Source organism: Penicillium lagena, assembly GCF_028827675.1.
Source record: "Penicillium lagena strain IBT 129212 chromosome Unknown utg000001l_segment0_segment0, whole genome shotgun sequence".
Lineage (NCBI taxonomy): Eukaryota > Fungi > Ascomycota > Eurotiomycetes > Eurotiales > Aspergillaceae > Penicillium > Penicillium lagena.
The window spans coordinates 80,834-103,342 of record NW_026623222.1 but is presented as its reverse complement, the minus strand read 5'-3'; the positions used below and the strand labels follow the sequence as shown (position 1 = coordinate 103,342).

The window sequence follows — 22,509 nt, the reverse complement described above, 5'->3', positions numbered from 1 at the left end:
ACTCCTTTGTGCCAGAAATAACGCAGGGTGTTGGTGCAGACCCCATAGAGGATGGCACCCCACGGGGATGGGTCTCAGAGGGAAGTGAGTGGTCGCATAAGTGCATTTTTCCCAGAGGATTTCTGCTACTCGATTATTAAATTGGACGTCGATTTTGACATATTTAAGGAGTTCGGGGCCGTCATACCCTTGGATCTCTCTCGCTACGTAGCGTTAAGCATCCGCCCCTTGTTGCTGCCAAAGCAATCCTACTAACTAACTCGTCGATCTGACTGCAACACCAAGGGTGTCACAGTCGATCGCTATTTTAGCGTGCATACATACTCAGGTACAGACACCCATAACCCCAAAGCAAAGAACGATCGCCATGAATGACCCACTTAGTACATGCCGCACTGTCTTGGTGCACTGTTTGTTATTACTACTCCCAACTGAGGCAACATGTTAGTTACCAATATTCCCTTATACATGTCTGCGACTTGGGGGCAAGGATTCCAACTCCCCACCCTATTAGTTGGTGGATTCCGAGATACTCGTAGACAGTGGGGTCTGGGGACGATGATCAGTTCATCTCGAAGTGACATTTATAAATATGGCCGTCATCTCTTTTGTATTCTCCACGAAACCTGTTTGATTATTCTGCTTGCCTCCGAGCTATAGCAAGTTCTACAAGACGATTTGTTATCTGTGATTTCCTGACAACCCTTGTACAGCAGGCCCTGGGCCCTATTCTATTTTACTATGCAATTTCCCGTTCTGATTGCGAGCCTTATGGGTAAGTTTTCGCGTATCGGGGAATGATAGCCTGAGTCTAATTGAAGCCACAAAAGTTCTTTCTGCTACCGATGCCAAATTTACCGCTGGTAGAAGAAAGGAAAGTCCCGATGAAGGGAATTTTGATTTTGGCTTCGTGAAAAGAAACTCATCCTCCTACCCAGACTGGAAGAAAACCTGTCAATCAAACAGCGCCAAAACCCAAGCGAACTGGAAAAGCCTGCGTATGGATTATTGGCTGCATACTATGTCAGTAAACAGCCGTTTTAATTCTAAAGCCTTCTCTTGGCTCATACCATTCGACATATAGGGCAGATTCCATCTGGGAAGGAACATCTATCCCAGGCGCCTCGAGTCACCCCAAGGCTTTGAGTTTTCCTCAAGGGATTATGAGTCAAATCACTGGCGACTATGAGCAACGTCAATGTACTATGTGCGTTTTCTGGCCCATCCTAACACCTCCTGAGAGGCTAATCTCGTTCGGGGCAGGGGCCTGGGTGGTTGTTCTTTCAGTTATCCTACGGGCGATCCATGCACCACCGGAGACTTCAACGCATTCTACATATTCGTTCTATGGTCCATCGAGAACTTCCAGCGTTGGATCAATAGCCTTGCAGGAACCGTCGAAACAACATGTGAAGATGTCATAGGCTACTCAGGCGAACTCGTGGATACCTTTAGCCATTTTAAGACGCCAAGTACAAAGGTTAGTAACATGGTCTTTCCTGACGTTTTCGGATACTGAAAAAAAAACTTAGAACACAGCCGCGGAGGGATTACTTATTGCCGTCGGTATACTAGGGGCATTTGCTGCTCTCCTTGGTGGTGTTGGGGCTGCTGCGGATGTAGCAATAGAAGCAGGGGCTGAGGCAGGAGCCGAAGCGGGAGCCGAAGGAGGAGCCGAAGGAGGAGCCGAAGGCAGCTCTGATGGCAGCTCTGATGGCAGCTCTGAAGCGGGCTCTGATGGAAGCTCTGAAGGCGGGTCTGATGGAAGCTCTGAAGGCGGGTCTGTGAGAGGCAAAGTCGCTACCGGATTGAATGTTCTTTCTGGTTCTGCTATTGTTGCTGATGGTGTCGTTTCTCAAATGGCTAAGACTGATCCAGAGTGAGTTTGAACCCCTCTTCTAGACCTTCAGAGTCGCGATGCTAACTAATCCCTCAGTATTGGTGAGATGGAAGGCGCTAGGAAAGCTATTATCGACGCTAGAATTACTAAAGTCAAGATATCCCTCGTTGACCAGATCAAGTCCTTTGGGAGCACAATCCTTACGCAGCCTGTCGATGAGACTCAAGTCGGATATTCATACAGCGACCACGCGAATAGCGGGCCTTTTGTTCTCAAAAACGGCGTCTATGCTAATGAATTTAGCCTCGAAGGCAAGGAAAGCTTTGCAAAAAATTTGAAGGGCAGCCTACTTAGTGGCGCTATCTCGTGGATCTGGAAAGAAGAGGGAGTGTTCATTGTGAAGGATAGCTACGCGATTGATGGGACCCTTCCTCAGAATATGAACCTCGATCCTGACCTTTCAAATCGAACCTGCGACAACAACGGCACCTGTTATTGGTTCCTCAAAAACACAGGTATTGGATCTCCTGACAACGACATCTTCAATCCGGTCCCTGGCTTTGATGCTCTGAAGGACTTTGGGATCGACGCTCTCGAATTTGCCCAGGCCGCAGATGCTTCGCAGGCCGCAGGCGGTTACCTGGCAAACTGGACTATGAGAAACACCCTTCCTTTCCTCAAGAAATACAAACCTGCGAAGAACATGATGGTCAACCTACCTGTCTGCCCGTTGAACTATTTCTATGACAGCTGGAAAGACATAGACACGAGTGATTACGACTACAAGGGTTGGGATTCTAACGTGGGCTCCCATTAATTATATTTGGGAATGTTGACTGACCGACTCGCTAGGCATTTTTTCGCTACTTTGTCAGCACGTATTGCCACAAACTGGATGTCAATGGTAAAAATTGGCCTTACCCAGTCCTTCCGGACACGAACGAGAATGACGAGTGGTCCGGTGAAGATGGAGGGGGGTCCCAGCAGAGTGAATTATGCAGACCCGATGTTGCCATGAGGATATGTGTATTTTGTCTTTACGACCTTTTCGGGTGAGGGTCGACGCTTAGTTTTACGTGAAGAGAATATGAATGCGTTGTTCTTTCTCAACATTCTCTGCCGTAACGTAATTCACAAGCGACCCGACCATCCCAAAACATCATAACAAGTGCATTATTTTATAACTCGATATTTCAACAGCCTTAAGTAAAATTGTTTGATTATTCATACTATACTATTAATGGACATAAAGAATGGTATAAACTAGCCTATATTTAGAATAAATAAATATCTTGCAGCATTATCAAATGATACACATCGGTTAGGTGCAAGTATATATATTTGAACAACAAAACAACATCATTAAAAATTTTAAACATCAAAAGGAGACGCAATATGATCTAAATAGTACTAGGATATGATAGGACCTCACTTAAGCTATTGTTTTAGAGATATTGAGTTGTCTTTTATCACATTTACTATGGTGTTTTGGGATGGGCGGATCGGTTGTGAATTACTTTATTTCAATCTGTTGATCCATGGTTCATTATTCCTTGGCTCTCCTGCTCCTTTTGTGGCGCTAATTAGTGTGGGCGCACGCCAGTAGTAATGGCTGGAAGGAGTGGAGACACCGAGGCAGTTAATACAGAGATAGATATAATTATACCATTACAATTCTTACTTCCAAGTGAACCATCGAGTCTATCAACTGTAGTCTTATGAACGTGACGCTCCACTGTGAGACTCACTCTTGTCCAGACACTAATCCAAGTAGAAAATCACAGAGACAAAGAGAAAGGATGCTTTCTGATACTGGACTGCGGCCATCCGCGAATGGTGTATTGTTATGGAGAAAGTGCCGTTTTGTTGTCGGGCCGGGGGTGTCCAGCGATCACCACGTTCGATAGAAAGATTTTCTATCACAGAGGTCTTCTTCCTCGTCGTATACACATATTCATGATTCGTTCTGTCTCGCATTCATATTTTACATTCCCATGCCTCTGTGTTTTCTTCAACAATACTCTCCTATGCCCCCATCCATCGGCTATCGTCACATCCTCTAACAATTTCTGTGCGTGGGGTATGAACGTCTGCCACGCTGGCCTTCATTTGAACTAACGGCAGGCTGCAACCTACCGCGGTGTTTGTTTATTTATGTGACTAGCACTGACATTTCCATTTAACTTACCGGTTTGGCGATTGTAGTTATTTGCGAATTCTATCTTTCGGAAAGCCAAAACACAAAGCAAAAATACTGTTATTTAAGTTTCTGCCACCTGTACAAGTTCAGCTTTAGCTTATGCGTGCCGACTATCCAGTCTGCAGTGTATTCGCCGCATGGGTCAATACCCCTCTTCTATGGTAGACCGGTCCGTACAACCTCCCGTTCGACCACTTCCCATGTCTCATGTGCCACCAGTTTCGTTAACATTGGCCACAGGCTGCATTTAACAATTTCCTGAGACGCAGGTGGGCTCGAGCTGCTGCGCATGTATTCAGCATTGTAGGGTATTCGCCGTGGGCTGTGGCGGAAACGGTACGTATGTTTCTGGCGATCGAGACGCTGCTTGAGTTCGAAGCAATGCTGTATAATATTCGTGAGCTGTTGCTGGCGCTTTGTTTTATCGGTGATTGAACATTGTGAATATAGCTCTTCCACGGCATTCCCAATGCTCTTACTGATATCATCTACAGTAGATCTCGAACCAGAGGCCACTGCTATACTCATAGCCAGGCGCCAGAACTGCCAAGCTTGAGCTGGGCCTACAAGGCCGTCAGCATGTTGTAAGTATTAGAATCGTTCCAATTGTACTTGCATTCCGATGTTTGTATCTGCATATCGAGATTGAGGAGACAGTGATTCGGGATAGAATTCTCAAGCCCAACCATAAAGGGGGCAAATATTTTCTCGAAAATACGATCCGCCACTTCTATGTGGATAGATTCCCATGTGTGGCCGTTTGTTGGTGATTGTAAATACTCATAACAGTTACTGGTGCTGGACGGTAGACAAGGGCTAAAATTCCTTTTCACCCATTGTTCAATGTCTTGAGAAAGCTGACGCATTGTTCGTCTTGCCACTTTATCAGTGAGAGGGTTTGTGAGGATCGATAATACACAATCCCCTTTTACCATCATTCTGGTTTGTTGGCGATAACCTTCTAGTAGTTCATCTTGTCGCTGTATTTTGTCCTCGGCCAGACTCCTAGCCTTTTTCTCTTGATCTGCTTGTTGACCGATGACATTCATTGTCTGGTTTTTGTATTGAGCATCTTATCAGTATACCAGTAGTTTTGTTAGCCTACCTGTTCGAGTAACTCGATTCCAGATACTAGTTCTTGTATGTCGTCGTTTCCTGATATAATGAGTCGCGTCCAATATTACTGGGGAGTCTGGTTGCTTACCAAAATATGTGAGTACCCTCTGTCCCTCCATGTTACGGGACAGCTATACCTTGATTCAGGGAGATTTTGCAGGGTCGAGTAAGTCGGCGTTCAACTCGTATTCAGGAGTTTGCTGTGTTAACGTTTTTTAGGATGGGTTGAGATTGGAACCTTTGGATGCCATACCTAGTCCGCGTTGCCGACGCCCACTTAGGCTAAGTACAATTAACAGTTATCTCATTATCAAATCATGGTTAACGTTATGTCAAAGTGGATTATTAAAATTCTTGGCAGTATAGAAAATTGCTAGAGGGATACACCCCTGCTAGAGAGAACCATCGTCAACGTTGATGAATGAATTGTCGACCAACATACTTGTAAGATCCTTTACGCTCGCCATTCCGGCTAGTGTGTGGCTTATAGTATCTAAAACTCCCTCAAAAATGGAAACAGCATCACCGAAAGGTGCACTAAACTCCATCGAGATCCAATGAACTGCCTGCCTTCATCGTCAGTTCTTCAGTCCCTTCGTCTGCTACCTCTGCGTTGGCATTTCACTCTGCAGCGTCACTGAGGTCTTCAATTATGAAGTTCGCCCATCCCATTGCTGCATCACATCGCCACCGCTTCCTTGCGTCACTAATCTTCTCGAATTTACTGAATCCACCTCTCTCCGTCGAGTCCCCTGCGCAAAGAGCATCCCTGGATACATGACCTCTGTCGGCGTTGCCACCTTCATCCCCGTCGTGCCTGGGCCCACGGAGTGGAACTGACCCAAGAGGCGCATGCTCCTCACGAATTTGTGATAAGCAGGCACTACTGCTTTCTGTTGAACAAAATCGCCGTATTGAACAGCTGGCGATATCCCTGCATTGGTAAATACACAGGCGCGTCTTGACACTCATCTTCGAAAAACATCACCCTAGTTTCGGTGTCTGCTGTCAAAAGTTGTAAACACATCGTGGGTAACTACATTTTCTTGATTCAAAGGGACCGATTCATTGTGATGATGTTTCGTCGCATTTGTTAATAATTTCCTTGTCGGCACAGGGATCTACTTTTCCGGGGCATTTCCATTTTTTTCCTTCTCCATGCCCTCTCTCATGCGACCTTTGCAGTAACACGGATGTTACGCTTCAATGCGAAAGCGAAACGAATGTGGGAGTCGTCAGGGTTTGGGGTTTCAAGTTGAACACCTCCCTGGCACAACCATCGACCAGTTAGTTCCCAACAGTGCATTGGTGTGCAAAAATGGGGACAGCGTTCCGGTAAATATGACAATTTTGATGATGGGTAGGCAAAATAGGTAATAAGCTAATCGAATGGATTTGGTCTTCAAAACAGCCTCTGTTTTTCAAGGTAGTGGAAATGGAAGATTTGAGCGACCTTTGTGAAAGGCAGAGTATCAAGCCTGTCATAGTTATTACTATGGGAGAGCATGTACACCTATTTCGATACGAGTCAAGGGCAGACTTTGTGCGACTGGGACTCGGGAGACATATGTGAAAAGTAAAGTACCTAGCCTACCATATTAATTACTATGAGAGATCATGTATTCCTATTTTTGTAAGGATTGAATTGAGAGCAGACTCTGGGTGACTGGGAAATCTTTGTAGAATCTGAGGCACACAGTCTACCGTACAAATTACTATGTGGTATGGTGTACAAATCATTTTCAGACGATTAGATAGTATTTTTGCCGACAAAACGATTGGCTATAAAGGTTTGGCAGGCTCTTGCGACTATCGTCGCCCGTAATACATCGACCTTATCTACTAACTTCCGCGCTCTCAAACTCGTTCTACTTCCACGAAACTTGCCGCATCTTCTGCTTTTCCACATACGTGTGACGCGCCCTCGTTGCTCGTAGTCTGCAATTCGTGGCTACCCGTTATCTCCTTATTCTGATTCTCGCCTGATGCGGATTCGCTTTCGTTGGTATTCCCTTTTCGTTCATCTATCTGCTGCATGAAATCACTGAGGTGTTGCTTCGGCATTGTTTTGGCGACGTTAACTGTGTCGAATATGCTCTTGGAAGCGGCAAATATTCCATCGATTTCTTCTAGTTCCCGTCCCTTGGTTTCAGGGAAAAAGAAGAAAATGATTGGCAAGTACGAAAAGCATATGACAGTGTAAACGATGAAATACCGATACCTGATGTTTGTAAATGCGGGTGGGGTGACCTCGACAACTAACCAGTTGAAAAGCCACGAGATAGCTGTCGAAACACCACAAATGGCGGCACGTTGTTTGGCCGGTGCGATCTCACTGGCGTATACGAATGGAACGCCTAAGAATCCAACGGAATATGCCCAGTAATAAAGAAAAATGAAGGCGACAGCAGCCTTCAGAGCGGTCTTGTTCTCAGGATTAGACACTAGGGCCGTAACGCACAATTGAAAGATACCCATCATTGCTGCGCTCGTGAGCATAAGCACACGCCGACCAACACGATCGACAACGAACGATGTGCCAATAGAGCCAAACCCAAGAACGGCCTGGCAAGAGGCGGCGAGAATTTTCGAAATAATCGGTGAAAAGTTGAGTTGTTGCAGGTAGATCGTAGTCGAGTAGTTCGAGATGACATTGACCCCAGACATTTGGAGCATCATTTGGACAATAGCAGCGATGGCTGTACGATGAAGAGTCCGCTCCGTTCCCATCTTAAACATCGACAATAATGATGTTTGGCCGACGAGTTCAATTGATATCTGAATATCTCGGATTTCTGCATCGACAACTTCAGGGAGCTCCTCAGCCTCGGTCTCCTCCTGAAGAAGAAAAATCTGGCGCGCTTCGGCGACACGGCCCATTTTAACCAGCCAGCGTGGTGATTCGGGTAGTGTGAAAACAAAAGCCAGGACCGGTGCAGAAAGAGTGAGTTGCAGGAGGAACGGCACGCGCCAAGCGGCAGAGGAGTTCACAAAGGACATTCCCAGGTCCACCCAGAGAGCGTAAGACAGCCCAAGGCCACAGAATATTCCAAAAGCCGCGACGTGTTCTCCACGTTTTGACGCCTTAGATAACTCGGACTGCCAGACGGAAACGGTCGCTACAATGCCGCCGGTTCCAGCACCAACAAAGACACGGGAGATAATGAATTGGGCGAACGAGAATGAAGTTCCCATGAGGATTGTACCAATTACTTGAATACAGGTCGCACAGAAGATCGTCTTTCTCCGTCCGAACACATCCCCAAGGAATGTACAAGCCAACGCGCCAAATGCGCCACACAAGTAATGGAGCCCGATGACAGTTCCTGTATCCGAGTAAGTCATCGAGCCCATCCATCACCTTGTGTTATGCGGGCTCAGCAACATACCTTGAATTGTCGAATTATATGACTGTGTGTGCCCGGTTGTATCGACCGTGTCCATCTGAGGGAACTGTCTGTTGAAAGATTCGAGAGCGAGAACCCCTCCAGCCACCGCTTGATTGAAGCCAAATATCATAATGGCAAACATGGACAACGTCCATATCGCTGCTGAGAGTTTCTTACCCCGGAGACCCCAGTAGCGTGCCATCTCTTGATATGTTGAGGGGTCAGTATACAAAATCTCTAAGACATGAATAGAGAGAAAATCAAATGTGGATGAACAGAGAGTATTGAAATATCACGATCGAACCACGATCAAAGGTCGAGAAACATGGGGCTTCTACAGCAACATATGAAGACAGTATGGGAAGGAGCGATGGAAATTGAATTCGGGTGTTGCAGGGTTAATATAATAATACGGAAGAACATTTTGATTACGATTTTTATTTTCTGTTTTGCGGGGAACTGCATCACCATTACCAATTTTCGTACATTCTTTTCAATTGCCAATCCAAGCTCATTGTTTAGTCTCCATAAGCGGTATTTAGAAACTCGGCTGAAGAGTCTCCGTTGAGGCGTTCGGTTTGGGCTAGCAGACCCCGCAGCTTGGCGACTGGGGCAGACTTTCACTAAATAGCGGAGGGTGGCGGGGACTTGCGGGAAACTCTGGGGAATCCTTCACACTTCCATCCAATCAACCCCCCGATAGTATAAATTGATGACGTATAATAATCATTTAGTTGGCACACAGACAGGCTACCAATCTTCTCTGGTAATGAGCGTAGGTCTGACAAAAATATTTACAGTTGCTTGCTCATGCAAGATCTGAATTTATGGATCACTGGTTACTTACAAACAAACATATCGATTCAGTCACGGAAGTATGGTTCACAACTTTGCTGACGTCCAAATTGGTGACCGCTTTTCCTTGAATGCCCTCAATCCTTCCTTCACATTATCGGCTTTTTGCAGATCAGCCCACTCTCTTCTGCCTGTGATGGCTGTGCCCTCCACGACACTGGCAGTTTCCCAGCCCTGCCTCAACCCAGCTCTCGTACAAATGATTGAATCGGGGCTGTTCTCTGTGATCGCTTTGGCGTAATTGATGGCTTCTTCAACAACGCGGCCTCGAGGCACGATCTTATTCACAATTCCCCATCTCTCCGCTTGCTCTGCAGTGATGTAATTGCCGAGGAGGGCCATCTCACTTGCCCGCTGGAGTCCCATTGTACGGATCAGTCGTGGCAAGGCCCCGGCGTAAGCGGCCACCCCGCGCTTCACCTCAACTAAACCAAAGGTTGCGGTATCCGCGGCGATGACAATGTCACAGTTGACCACCGTCTCGCAGCCTCCTCCTAATGCGAGGCCATTGACGGCTGCAATTATAGGCTTTTTACCCAGGCGATTAGACAGCGGCAGAGCGCCCGGGACATCTCCAGGTCCAGCACCTGGTCTTGAATTTGCCGCATTTGCCTTCTCTTGCCATTCTTTCAGATCTGCTCCTGTCGAAAACGCTCGTCCAGCCCCTGTCAAGACAGCGACGAAAAGAGAAGGCTCGTCATCAATCCATTTGAATACCTCAGTCAACTCTATTATATTCGCCGCTGTGGTGCAGTTCAACTTCTCGGGCCGTGACATCGTGACAAGGACGACATGGGGCGCGGGATAGGACAGCTTGGCAAAGGACGTCGGAGGCGGAGGATACTGAAAGGACAACATTCTGAAATATGATGACGATATCCGTACTTGCAGCTTAATGGATTCTTTACCTAGACATGTGGAATAGAGATGCACTCTGGTTAGGCAGAAGACTTCGTAATGAAAATCCAAGTTGACTGAGAGCAGAGGGGAGACTATCAGGGTTTTAAGCTTGCGAGTTGACTTTCGGGATCAGGGCGGCCCGCTTTCCGCCAGTGGGTAAATCAGACCACGGACACAGAGTCAACTCAAATTTAATCGACTCCAGACACTACTAAGTGATATGATCTTCACAAGAGGTCCCGTGCGGCATACGCGGGACGTAGCGGCTCCGCAATAGCTCCTAATCCAATAGCTAAATAATGCTGGAAGCACCTCATTATTCTCTCAGATTAAGCCGACTCCATACACTGCCAAGCGTTGCGACCCTCCGCAAGAGGGTGAAGGCGGCATAGGCGGGACTATTATTGTCGCCGCAACGGCCCCTCCACACTAAACAATATTCCTCAATTCAACCCCATCCACCACCAAATTTGTTTATTCGCTAAATTGTGATAAATTTGGAGAAGGAAAATTACCTACAATTCGTCATACTGTGAACGGAGTTGGCGATTTAGGCAAAATCATCACTTCTGTCCAACTTGCGGAACTAGTCTGTATATGGAACTGGAGATGATTTATATGATGCTTTTGTCAGCGGGGAATCTCGATGGCGGCAAAGCCAACCCCGGAGACAAGACCGATGCCGAACTCTACACTAGCTGTCTACACTAGCCGTCGTCCAATATATGTGAGAGGCGTTCCGAAGGCCACGCAGAAATCGGCTTTTAGCTCAGCAGTCAAGCCGCCACAATGTTTCAAGATAGTGGACTTGAAACTGCACTCGAGCTATGCCCAAAAGAAAATGTGAATCGGACAGAAAAAAAGCTTAGGCCATTCCATGAGTTCAGCATTCTCTGTTGCTATTCTGAACGTAGTGCCCGACCAAATATAGAGTTATCCCGCAGCCTTGTAGTTGTTCTATGTTGAGATCACATTTTTTGTGTTATTAATTAAGTGGCCGAGTAGTTTCGTTAGATTACCGAATCCTAAACTTGCGGATCCACTTCAAAGCCTGGATCCTCGATTCAAGTCAATGCAGCTAGGACAAACTAACTTTTTACTTTCCACCTAAATCTCCAATCTTGTGACCACCAATGCATCCTTTACTGTTCGTATCCTCGAACGCCTGCGAGCTTACCGCCGCCCTAGTATACACTCCACTTTGTATTGCCGAATCGGACCTTCGTCGGGATATTCTCGTCACCCGCTTAATTATGTAGGAACCCAAGGCTGCGAGATTTCGCGCGTCACAGAGCCAGGCTTGAATTTTAATATCTTAACCTCGTGCATTCTCGTTCTGTTCATTCAATATTGTCAACTCTACTACTATATGTATAAAGCACCGCGATGGAAAAAGCACAGCACCACGACTGGCAGCCCTCCCCGCACTGCGACGCCGTCGAATCATGCAAGACACATAAGCCATTGGGTTCTATCTATGGGGAGGTCAATGTGCGACCTACAACATCTAGGGAGTCGCTACCGGACGGAGGCTATGGGTGGGTGTGTGTTGCAGCAGCAGCAGTTATTAATGCGCACTCATGGGGATTTAATTCCGCTTACGCCATCTTTTTGGCCCGTTATTTAAAGAACGACACCTTCTCTGGAGGTTCACCTCTCATCTATGCTTTTGTGGGATCCTTGAGCGTCACATTTCTGTTCCTGACCTCACCCATCGCTACTTATGCGGTGAAAAGAATAGGCATCCGAAAGACGATGCTATGTGGATCTATCCTTGAAACCACCAGCTTCATTTGCGCGAGTTTTGCAACCGAATTATGGCAGCTTTTTATGACACAGGGGATTCTCTTTGGTATGGGATTGGGACTACTCTTCGTACCAACTGCCGCCGTCGTCCCTCAATGGTTCAGCCGTAGGCGTTCGCTCGCAAGCGGTATATCACTTTCTGGGGCCGCGGCTGGAGGCGCAGTGTACTCTCTCGTGGCCGAGGCCATGATTGAGAGACTCGGGCTGAAATGGACGTTCAGAGTACTGGGCATTATTGGGTTCGTGGTGAACAACACCTGCGTGCTTCTGATCAAAGATCGAAGTAAGGTCAGGGGCCCAAACCAAACCACATTCAATGTGTCCCATTTTAGACGAAAAGAGTATTGCCTCCTTCTTGGCTTCGGCGGTTTCACCATGCTTGGATACTTTGTCTTAATATTTACTCTGGCCAACTATGCGAACGAGATTGGGCTGAACCATTCACAGGCATCTTTAGTAAGTGCACTTTTCAACGTTGGGCAAGCAATTGGCCGGCCTCTGGCTGGATATATCAGCGACAAGACGGGAAGAATGAACGTGGCGGGTTCTCTCACTTGTGCTGCTGGTGTACTATCTGTATCAGTCTGGGTTGTCGCTAAGAATCAAGGTGTGTTGATATTCTTTGTCCTCTGTGAAGGTCTGGTTGCAGGAAATTTTTGGGCAACTATCGGGCCTCTCATGGCAGAGGTCCTCGGTATAAGAAATGTACCTTCTGGATTGAGTCTTATGTGGTTGGGCTTAAGTTTACCATCTACCTTTGGCGAGCCAATTGCTTTGGAGATCTTTATAAAGACTGGAGACTACCTCGGAGCGCAGCTATTCACTGGCTTTTCTTATATCGGAGCTGCCATCTGTATATTGCTTCTGCGTGGATGGAAGCTGGAGCAGCGGTCTTTGCTCACCTCCACGGTGGATAGCAACTATCAAACTCAAGAGACGGTTGAAGCAGGATCGGAGCTACTGGATGTTGTGAGTAAAGACGTCAGGTTCAGATTCATGTTTCGCAGGTGCCTACAAATAGCGAATGTTTAAGCATGTAACGGCATCTTACGGGACTTCATGCAGTCCTAGAGTATTATATTTGATCAGCATGGGTGCTACAATTATGATTAATGACACTCGTATACTTTTCAACTAAATGATACATGTTGTAGCAGTAAAAGATATATTAGACGTCTAGTAAGAAATTTCTTGTGAGCGTGCATTGAGTCATTATCTGCCGAGGAAGGGTGATCATGGAATTTTGGCAAAGGTACAAGTGTCACTTTGGTTAAATCAATTGATTTTCCTTTCAAATGAAAGTGCAGATCCCAGCAGAGATGAATGAAACACTTGTCTACTAACTATAGGAATATGTTCGACATTTTCTGCGTGACCCAAAGCAATGCCGAAGTAGCATCTCAGTGATTTAGTACATCTTCGTAAGGAAAGCAAAGAAAAGCCTACGATGATAATTGAAGAGTGCAGCTAAAAATGATCCAAGCTTTGGGTCTCGAGCTATATCAAATCTAGTATCTTACCATCATGGACCAGAGCTTTTGCAAATTTCATTTGTCACGATTCGCTGCGGCTAGGCAACGAAAATAGTGGTGGCAATACACCAGGTGAACTTTCCTTTTCAATACATATAGCAAACTCCAATAAAATCGCTTTTGAAGTACGACTGCTACGACATTTAACTCATTATATGCCATGCTAATTCACTCCAACTCATAGCCTTGATCTTTGTGGCATATTTTCCCTTTTTGCCATGTTCTTGATTTCACTTTTCAAGATTTTCCCCGCGGCGCTTTTAGGTATCTGGTCAACGAATCTCACCCCGCCCCTCAGCAGTTTGTGACTCGCCACTTTGGTCATAAACCAGTCCTTGATCTCCTTTGCATCTCGTAGACTCTGGTGGTCATGAGGGACTCCGGTTTCCTTGTTGCATCCTTGGCCGCCTCTCGTAGCATGAACAATATAGGCCCTAGGCACTTCTGTATTGGCGGAATTATCATATATGCCAACGACAGCTGCATCTTGGACCAAGGGGTGGCAGGCTAATTTCCCTTCAAGCTCGGTGGGAGCAACTTGAAAGCCTTTGTATTTGATAAGGTCTTTCACTCGGTCTGTGATGAAGAAATTGCAATTCTCGTCCTCAAAACCAACATCTCCAGTCCGAAGATATCTTCGACCATCTTGCTCGACGATTGCGGCTACCGTGGCCTCCTCATTCTTCCAGTATCCTTTGAAGACGTTCGGACCTGCAAGCCATAGCTCTCCAATTTCGCCTCTCTTGACCTCACCAGAATCTGACATAAATATCCCGGACATGTTGGGAAACATTTTGCCAACGCTGCCAATAGATGTCTGCCACTCATCCCAAGGCTGGGTATGTGTCATTGGTGACGTTTCAGAAAGGCCGTATGCTTGGTTAATTGCAATACCTAGACGATGATAAACTTTTTCAATGAGCTCGGTCGTCAAAGGAGCAGCTCCACTGGTAACCATGCGAAGACTGCGCAAATCAAATTTCTCGGCCAAAGGATCGTTGGCTAGACGCACAATGACAGGAGGTGCGACGTAAACGAAGGTGATTTTGTGATTTTGGACTAATTGCAGAAATCCTTCAAACTCGTAGTCACGCACGACAAGCATCTCGATTCCCCGATAGAGACACTGGGTCACGAGTCCAACGAGTCCATAGACATGGAAAAATGGAAGAATTCCAAGCATCTTGTCCTTGCCAGATTCATAATGATAGCCCACAGCTCCAGTTATAAGACAAAGGTCTGAAACCACGTTGCGATGGCTTAACATGACCCCTTTTGGGAGCCCCGTGGTACCAGAGCTGTAGACGAGAAAAGCAAGATCCTCATCAGGTATTAAGCTCCACCTTCCATACTCTAGATGCTCACTTGGCTTTTTGATATCACTCCAGTGACGAAATTGTTGGGAGTGCTGCTGTCCCAGGATCAGAATACGCTCATTTGGAATACCAGCGCTTTTCGCGGCCACCACAGCATTCCGAAGATGGGATTCTGCCGTAACTAAAGCTTTGGCTCCAGCATTGCGAAGCTGAAAGGCGAGTTCGTCGGGTGTATAACCTGGATTGGCTGGTGATACGATACCGCCTGCATAAAATGTCCCAAAAATCACAGAACCAAAGTCAACGTCATTGGGGCAATAGATCGCAAGAATATCGCCTTTATGCCAATCGAAGTGATGATAGAGGCCCTCGCCAAATGTAATTGCAGCAGCCTTCACATCTGCGAACGTGTATTCCCGTCCAGGATTGTCGGCAGATTTATATATAACTTCCGAGTGTAAATAGGCATTCATAACTGGAACCCCGGTATTCATACCTTGAGAGTCTGCAAATGTCTTAGTTGACTCTAACACAAACGACCACAGATCCAAGTCAGGGATGTTGACTTCTGAGAACGCTGAATTGATAGGCATCTTGTTTGTGTCATTAATCAGAACTCTGGGTTAGGGTGTTTACTCTCTGGCTTCGACGCCGGTATCAATGGGTGTTTAAGCAAAAAGTACGGTGAAGGTGTCGATGCAGTTTCTCAACCTCTCTGAAATTATTGTCTCGCTGCAAAATCCATGAGCTAGAGCGTATCATATATATATGGATCATGGATCAATGGAGTCACTGAGGGACACGTCACGAATGTAGTAGACGATCGCTCTGGGATCAACGCAAATGGAATTTGACAATGTATGCGTTTTGGTTTTACGAGGTTGTTTACCTAGGTTATTTGGCTTCATCACGCTTCCATGTCTAGCTGACCGTCATGGCAAAACTTATCGTCGGGGGATATGGAAGCTAAAATTGCCCTTCATCGGCGGGACGGCGTTGCGGATCCGTGATTCCCGCTCAGTTACCGTTCCAGCCATTATAGTCCCCGCCCGTAATACCATCCGGACCTGGAGGACATTTTGAACACAAAATACTCAATATGCGGCGGAGAGTAGCGGGTAGTGAAGGCCCGCCTTTTCTTCATGCTTTGAGCTTTTTGAATCTAGCATTAGCCTTCGTGTGGGCACCCATGTCAAGACCAAGATCCGGAACATCTGCCGAAAGCTCATAGCCACATACCCACGGGGTACCCGATCAGGGACTATGGTGGTGGAAAATACGCATATGCTGTATACTACATCGAAGAACCGCGAACGAAGGGTATCGCAGAACCAATATTCGAACAGTCTCAAGTCACGTCCGCCATTCACAAGGCAGCAAATTGTCTTTGAATCGTTCAGATGGTCCTTTTTAACTCCACGGCTCTCATGAGCCAACACATATAGCTTTCATTTACACACAAAAATCCGAGTGATGCTTATAGCCAGTCGGTTCTGCATATAAGAACTGTGACATTTTACCTCACCCTGCAACTAAGCTGACCCATATGTATCTCATACGACAAATGAAAGAATAATTTCAGATTATTTACCATTTTTCCTATATCCCAGCACAAAAACATAGTCAATGTTGAACCCTAACACCCCTAATGCTATATACTTAAGTGATTAACTAGCTTATTGGCATCTTCGGTGCCATTATTACCCTACGGATAGGGGGAGGTAAACGCGCGTTATTCGACAAAATAAAGCGAAACAGGATCTTGGCGGGTAACCGTGGATACAATTGGGATTTTGGTAGTTGAGCCCGGATCCGCCTCGCTGTTAATTCTGTAGCTGTGGAAAATTTACCCCACCAATGCGGGGCTCAAAGCCCGAAGCAAGAATAAAATGCGGACCTCCGCCGCCCGCTGCCCGCCCGCATCGTCTGATCCTCCCGCAGACTGAGTATGGCGTGTTGGTACTGTCGGCAGCGGTGGGTTTCAAGCGGACTTTATGAACGCTCACACATTGAGATTGATCTATCACAGAAAACGGCGATGCGACGGCTCCAAACCCACATGTGGCCTTTGTCGGGCAAAGAAAATCACGTGTGTCTATGTGAACAAAGACGCGAACCTAAGGTCAGCACATATCAAGTGAATCTTGATTTCTTGTCATTGATTGCTGTGCTGCAGGCCATTGCGACCAAGATCTCTATCGGAGCTGGGAAATCACTCGATCCAAACGATTGAAAACCTTCTTCACTCGCAAACGAATGTTTTGAAGAGCCTGCAGAGGTCCATCCGCTCGCCAGGGTCCGGAACCAATGTTCCCGCAGCATTCAGTGACGCCCTCAATTTTGTAACAACACAAAATGAGCCATCTCCAGAGTTTACTTCTCAGGAATTAAATTCTCAAATTGTAACTCGTCATGCGCCACTATCCAGCCGTGAGTATTGTATCTGGCCAGAAACAAGGACAAAATCACCGTATATGCGTGAAGAGAGTCCTGAGTTTCCGCCTCTAACTATACCCCCGGGCCATGAAGCCAGCAGCAGTAGTCTCTTAGGGCTGTCTGAGGTGCAGGCATTGGTCGGCGAGTTTCCAGAAGAGTACTTCTTCCGCGTCGAATCTCACCATTCGGAAACCTTAGACTTGCGCTACCTGGAGAGAACAAACGAATTCACACCTGATATCCCACCAATCAATCGCGAAGCCGCTAACAATTTGGTAAACGTATTTTTTCAAGATGTCCATATCTTCCATCCTTTATTCGAGCCTGAGGCGTTCTATTCCTGCTACGAAACAACCATTAATCGCGGGCTGCAACGAGACGAGGTTTCTGCAGTACTCCTGTTGACCTTTGCCCTAGGTGCTTTGGTACACGAAAGACCTCAAGAGGACCAGTCTGAAAGAGGTGCTGCTCCTCACAGTTTCGAATATTTTCGGTCAGCACAGCGAATGCTTCTAGATATATGGACCCAGTCTGTGGGAGAGAACATTCTCTTATCTCAAGGACTGTTACTGTGTGCACTGTATCTAGCTTACCGACCCCAACCTCTTCTGTCAATGAAATACGTCCACATGGCTTCTACTAGTGTTGAACAACTCCTCATCCGGTAAGATCCATGAACCATGCGTCGTACATCTTGTAACAAGGAACAGGTCGCGAAACGCGAACCCACCTCAATATCGAGTACAGGAGATTATTCGCCTTAGTTGGGCTTGTTTCATAATGGAATGGTACGCCCGGTTCACAACGGGTTTCTGCGTATTGATTACTGATGGATGTCCTTTACCCAGCGACGTTCTCGCCGAATTCCACCAGCCACGAAGCGGTATCCAGTTCCTTGCCGATAGGATGCTGTTTCCGAGCTGTGGAACTCCTCCTAGACTCAGCATCATGTATTTCCTGGCCGAGATATCCGCAAGGTCTCTGGTAAATCGGATCCATTACTCGATCAATTTCACAAATAGCATGAACACATATACCGGCGGTGGTCTATGCCAGCCTCAACCTCACGATTTCAATAATGTCGACACGCTATCTTCACTTCGAAATATCTGTAATGAGCTCACTCACCAGCTCGAGACCTGGTATAACTCCTTGCCTGCTACAATCAAGCCTGACCTGACACCAGATACGCGGGACGACAACATTCAGTCGTGCTTGTTGCGTTGTCGGTATTGGTCCTCCATGAACAAGATTTACAGACCATTCGTGATTAAAGTTACATCGATGCCAGAGGGAGCTGAGGTACCCCATGACCTTTTGGAGAAATGCCAGACATGCATAACGAGCTGTCGAATATATCTTCATTCCGTACGGTGGCTGCTGATCAAAAGAACCCCGTACTTGTACACAGCGTCCCATGGGTAAGTCAAGTCCGAGCGATATTTATGTCCTCACTATAAGCTATGCCGGCGCTCTTTATGAGTACCATGCTGACAATAGTAGCGCGTTCGCTTCAGCCCTGATACTATCTATTTCGGCTTCGTCACATTCTCTACGGGAATATGTTTCGGACCTTGAGTCTCTTCAAACTCTGGCCCTTGACGCACTGCGCCCCTGGGCGGAAGATGGATCAGCTATCGAAAGCGCATATGAGATACTTAGTTCAATACGCAATAAATTCCGGTATCGCGATCCTGTTTGAGAAATTGGGTGCGTCACTATGGGGTTTGTATCTCGCGTGATTTACGAAGAGCGGTCTACTCCATGCGTCAGGCTGTCCTTAGCTTCCGGAGAGAAATGCAATTTGGGAGTGTCCAAGGTATATTAAACTGGTCTGACCAATGGGGCAACGAATCTCGAAGGAAGAAAAGTGTGTCATCAACCAAAATCCTGAAGCTAGAAGGAAAGAAAGAAATGAGGCAAACGAAGAGAAGCAGACTGGTTAAAAAGTACCCGATAGCGGCTGCTAAAAGGTGTTAGCCAGTCATTTTGTCATTTTATGCAATATTCATGGTGATTGTAAGCACTCGGTCCCAGGTCTATTTCTATATAGGCACATCTAGAAGGATAGCGCTAAGGTTGTTGCCGAAATGTGTTCGAAAGTGGTTGAAGCCCAAGTAGCACCTCTCGATACTACTAGCCTCGTTGATAAAATAGCCACTGAAGCAAATTATGTTGCTATGTCCCATTTTGCAATCCGTACCTGAAGTAGTCGAGATCCATGCCTTAGCCTAGTACAACTTTGAATATCGATCTTCAGCAGTTTAGTAGCATGTGAGAAGAACATCCCTTCCAAAAAGCTGTATTCTCCCAGATTTTCAACAGTGGGCCGTCATTTGCGCCATCGGAAGTGTATTGACTACCTTAAAATTCCTATCGACATGGTTAGGTATCTGATAAATGATCTGTCACAAAAGTCCGACCCGAGTCCTTGTTATCTTCATGGTTTAAAGTCCAATGCCCCATGGACGCTGATATTTCTGGTGGCGTGGATCAGGGTGCTTGATGTTCCAATATGTAGAGAGTAAAGTCCTGGCTCGACTACCCATTTTTAGTGGAGTCGTTCCAGTACGCAAATGCCCTCGGGGACACGGCAATATCCACCTTTCATTCCGTTCCCGACTCAAGTTCGATTCTGGCAAACCCACAAAACTCTTTCGTCGGCCGATAGACTGAAAACCTGGAGTCGCCAAAGCTGGCGTAAACCTGCACCACCTCACTCCCGTTGACCTGGCCCGTGTTCCGGATGGCCACGGTCACGTTTAATGGCTTCTCTCCTTCAATAACGTCCTGGGTTGAGATTTCCACGCGCTCAGCGTCAATCTCAAATTCGGTGTAGGAGAGACCAAATCCGAACGGGAAGAGCACACTCTCGGGGAGACGGTCAAAGTGGCGATAACCAATGTAGATACCTTCTTGATACTCTACCACACGGTTTATGAGATCGCCCGGGAAGTTCAGGTTTGCCGGGCAGTCTTCCAAGCGCTTGGGGAAGTTCACAGGCAGCTTTCCTCCCGGGGTCACTTTCCCCAGCAGCATATCCGCAATGGAGTGCTCTGCCTCCTGGCCCGGGAACCAGGCTTGGACAATCGTAGCCACATCGGACACCCATGGCATGTCAATGGCAGATCCCGTGCAATTCACCACGATTGTATTGGGATTGGCAGCTGCCGCCGCGGCTCTCTACGTTGCCTCTTTCGGCCTCGATTGAATATATATGTGTTAACGCAAACTGGCAAATTGAACCAAGTTTATTGTAACGTCCATGCAGTGGATGAAGCGAGCGAAGTGAGTACTAGGTAGGTAGCTAGAAGTACATATTATAGTATTGACTGGGGGTTCTCCCAAAATCTTATGTATCGAGATTCGCGCTGGCAGCTCTCTGGAGCAGCCACCTCAACATATATTAACATCCAAATTCAATCATGACGAGGGCGTAGGAATCGTCTCCCACCCTTTCTGACCCGGCTGACGGTCCTCGACAATAACCTGAAGGCCACGTCGACCACAGAAACCATCGTTACCCGCAGTGCGCTCCACCATCTGGAAGGAGCCGCCATTTTCCTGCTGCTCATTAGTCACCCACACCTTGTCCTGCACGCTCTGGCCGGGAGTCTCGGTGCGGCGCGGATTATACCACGGGAGACCGACGAGATGGTTGCCCACTGTGTGGATGAAGGAGTAGAGCTTCTCGAAGCGGCGGGTGATAGGCAGCCAGGACAGGGTCCGGCTATCGTAAGCGACGCGGACAAACGGGTTCATGTAGATACCTGTGTCGATGATTTCGTCAACGTTGGTCGGTGGGTCTTGGATGTCCGCGTGGACGAGGCAGCATTCGGAGCCTTCCCAGAACAGATCACGGCCTGCTCGGAATCGGACGGGGGATGTCTGTACGATATCTTGGGTGGGGGAAGGAGGCTGGTTCTCCATTGCCTCGGGGTTGTTGGGCTTGTTCGTCCCTTGTTGAAAGTACTTGGCGTCAAATGCCACCATCCCACCCCAGCAACTGCGTACCCGCACGGCGTCTTTGCCTGCGCGGACATCCTTGCGACTCTCACCACCCCCAGTCGTGGCGAACCAGGGGTAGAATGGGAGGCCCATGCTGTAACCCTGGAGATCACGTGTGGCGTATGTGTCGTAGAATTTGAAGGGGTTGTCGAAGTCGACGGAGCAAGCCGCCCGGTACTTGGGGATACCATCCTCGTTGGCGTTGGTGGAGAAGAGTAATTGAAGGGTATCGATGGGTTCGAAAAGGATGTCGTTGAGGAAAAGAAGCTTGTCATACCGGATCTCGGGTTGCTGTTCTAGTGGCTTCAATGCCCGATTGCGCACTTGTGCCAAATACTCGATGCGCTTGACGCGTTGGTCACCGCCGGGGACGGTCACATGGGGCAGAGTGGTTAGGTCCAGATGTGCTTCCGCGACAATGGTTTTGGGACAAGGGATTTGCTGCTCCAGCTCACGCAATGCACTCTCCCCTTCTTCCCCACTGTCATTTTCATAGATACTCACAAACACATTGTCCCCCCCGAGCAAGTCGATCAACTGCAGAAGCTGTCGGCCCCATTGGCCACGCGCCAAATTTCCGCCGGGATCATACAAGCTCGCGGCAATAAAAACCTTTTCGTTTCTAGGGTTTCCTCGCCCGGGGTATGTGGATTCCAGCACGGTCTTTTTCAGTAAATCGTAATGCGGCGGTGGGTGGGTGTAGGAAGGACGGAGGATGGAGGTGACGAGAACGAGCGCAAAGATAATGCCAAAGACGACATGGATGTAGCAACAGCGTCGGCCGCGACACAGGAGTCGGCGGTGGCAGCCTGGACGTTTGGAGCCCGCGAAGACTGGGCGCGAGTTCGTCTGTAGACGACGATAGCCGGAGTAGGTGGATGATAAGATGCGAGACCACCAGGATTGCCGGACGCGAAACCGGGCTCGTGGCGTAGCTTGGGATTCGAAGTCGGCGTCGTCGAGATTGAACGTCCCATCAGAGTCAAGGGACGACCGCGAGCCCAGCTCGTACTCATCCGGGTGCAGCAGACGAGCCGTCATGGCGAGCAGTGCATGCTTTCCGTCTCGTTGCTTCAATAATTAACTCCCAGACAATCAGAGATTGGATGCC

General features: G+C 47.5%; 9 protein-coding genes across 9 annotated transcripts; 4 read left to right on the top strand and 5 right to left on the bottom strand.

Moving 5' to 3' along the window:
• Positions 1-1,163: 1,163 nt before the first annotated feature.
• Positions 1,164-2,657, top strand: N7510_000028 (uncharacterized protein; the record flags this gene model as incomplete). The annotated part of the gene is made up of 4 exons (XM_056971958.1): positions 1,164-1,207; positions 1,264-1,480; positions 1,630-1,784; positions 1,937-2,657. The coding sequence occupies 4 exons, from the start codon at positions 1,164-1,166 to the stop codon at positions 2,655-2,657; spliced, it is 1,137 nt and encodes a 378-aa protein (XP_056837075.1).
• Positions 2,658-4,196: 1,539 nt separating this feature from the next.
• Positions 4,197-5,596, bottom strand: N7510_000027 (uncharacterized protein; the record flags this gene model as incomplete). Its single annotated transcript, XM_056971957.1, has 2 exons — positions 4,197-4,597; positions 5,560-5,596. The coding sequence occupies 2 exons, from the start codon at positions 5,594-5,596 to the stop codon at positions 4,197-4,199; spliced, it is 438 nt and encodes a 145-aa protein (XP_056837074.1).
• Positions 5,597-9,427: 3,831 nt separating this feature from the next.
• N7510_000026 (enoyl-CoA hydratase/isomerase family protein) lies at positions 9,428-10,258 on the bottom strand (the record flags this gene model as incomplete). Its single annotated transcript, XM_056971956.1, has 1 exon — positions 9,428-10,258. One exon carries the CDS (start codon positions 10,256-10,258, stop codon positions 9,428-9,430), a length of 831 nt encoding a protein of 276 aa, XP_056837073.1.
• Positions 10,259-10,946: 688 nt separating this feature from the next.
• N7510_000025 (uncharacterized protein) lies at positions 10,947-11,147 on the top strand (the record flags this gene model as incomplete). Its single annotated transcript, XM_056971955.1, has 1 exon — positions 10,947-11,147. The coding sequence occupies one exon, from the start codon at positions 10,947-10,949 to the stop codon at positions 11,145-11,147; it is 201 nt and encodes a 66-aa protein (XP_056837072.1).
• Positions 11,148-11,686: 539 nt separating this feature from the next.
• On the top strand, positions 11,687-13,138 carry N7510_000024 (MCT family MFS transporter; the record flags this gene model as incomplete). Its single annotated transcript, XM_056971954.1, has 1 exon — positions 11,687-13,138. One exon carries the CDS (start codon positions 11,687-11,689, stop codon positions 13,136-13,138), a length of 1,452 nt encoding a protein of 483 aa, XP_056837071.1.
• Positions 13,139-13,816: 678 nt separating this feature from the next.
• N7510_000023 (acyl--CoA ligase) lies at positions 13,817-15,547 on the bottom strand (the record flags this gene model as incomplete). The annotated part of the gene is made up of 1 exon (XM_056971953.1): positions 13,817-15,547. The coding sequence occupies one exon, from the start codon at positions 15,545-15,547 to the stop codon at positions 13,817-13,819; it is 1,731 nt and encodes a 576-aa protein (XP_056837070.1).
• Positions 15,548-18,170: 2,623 nt separating this feature from the next.
• On the top strand, positions 18,171-19,092 carry N7510_000022 (uncharacterized protein; the record flags this gene model as incomplete). Its single annotated transcript, XM_056971952.1, has 2 exons — positions 18,171-18,601; positions 18,828-19,092. The coding sequence occupies 2 exons, from the start codon at positions 18,171-18,173 to the stop codon at positions 19,090-19,092; spliced, it is 696 nt and encodes a 231-aa protein (XP_056837069.1).
• Positions 19,093-19,997: 905 nt separating this feature from the next.
• N7510_000021 (glycosyl hydrolase family protein) lies at positions 19,998-20,507 on the bottom strand (the record flags this gene model as incomplete). The annotated part of the gene is made up of 1 exon (XM_056971951.1): positions 19,998-20,507. One exon carries the CDS (start codon positions 20,505-20,507, stop codon positions 19,998-20,000), a length of 510 nt encoding a protein of 169 aa, XP_056837068.1.
• A 306-nt stretch (positions 20,508-20,813) lies between these two features.
• Positions 20,814-22,439, bottom strand: N7510_000020 (glycosyltransferase family 69 protein; the record flags this gene model as incomplete). The annotated part of the gene is made up of 1 exon (XM_056971950.1): positions 20,814-22,439. One exon carries the CDS (start codon positions 22,437-22,439, stop codon positions 20,814-20,816), a length of 1,626 nt encoding a protein of 541 aa, XP_056837067.1.
• Positions 22,440-22,509: the final 70 nt, after the last annotated feature.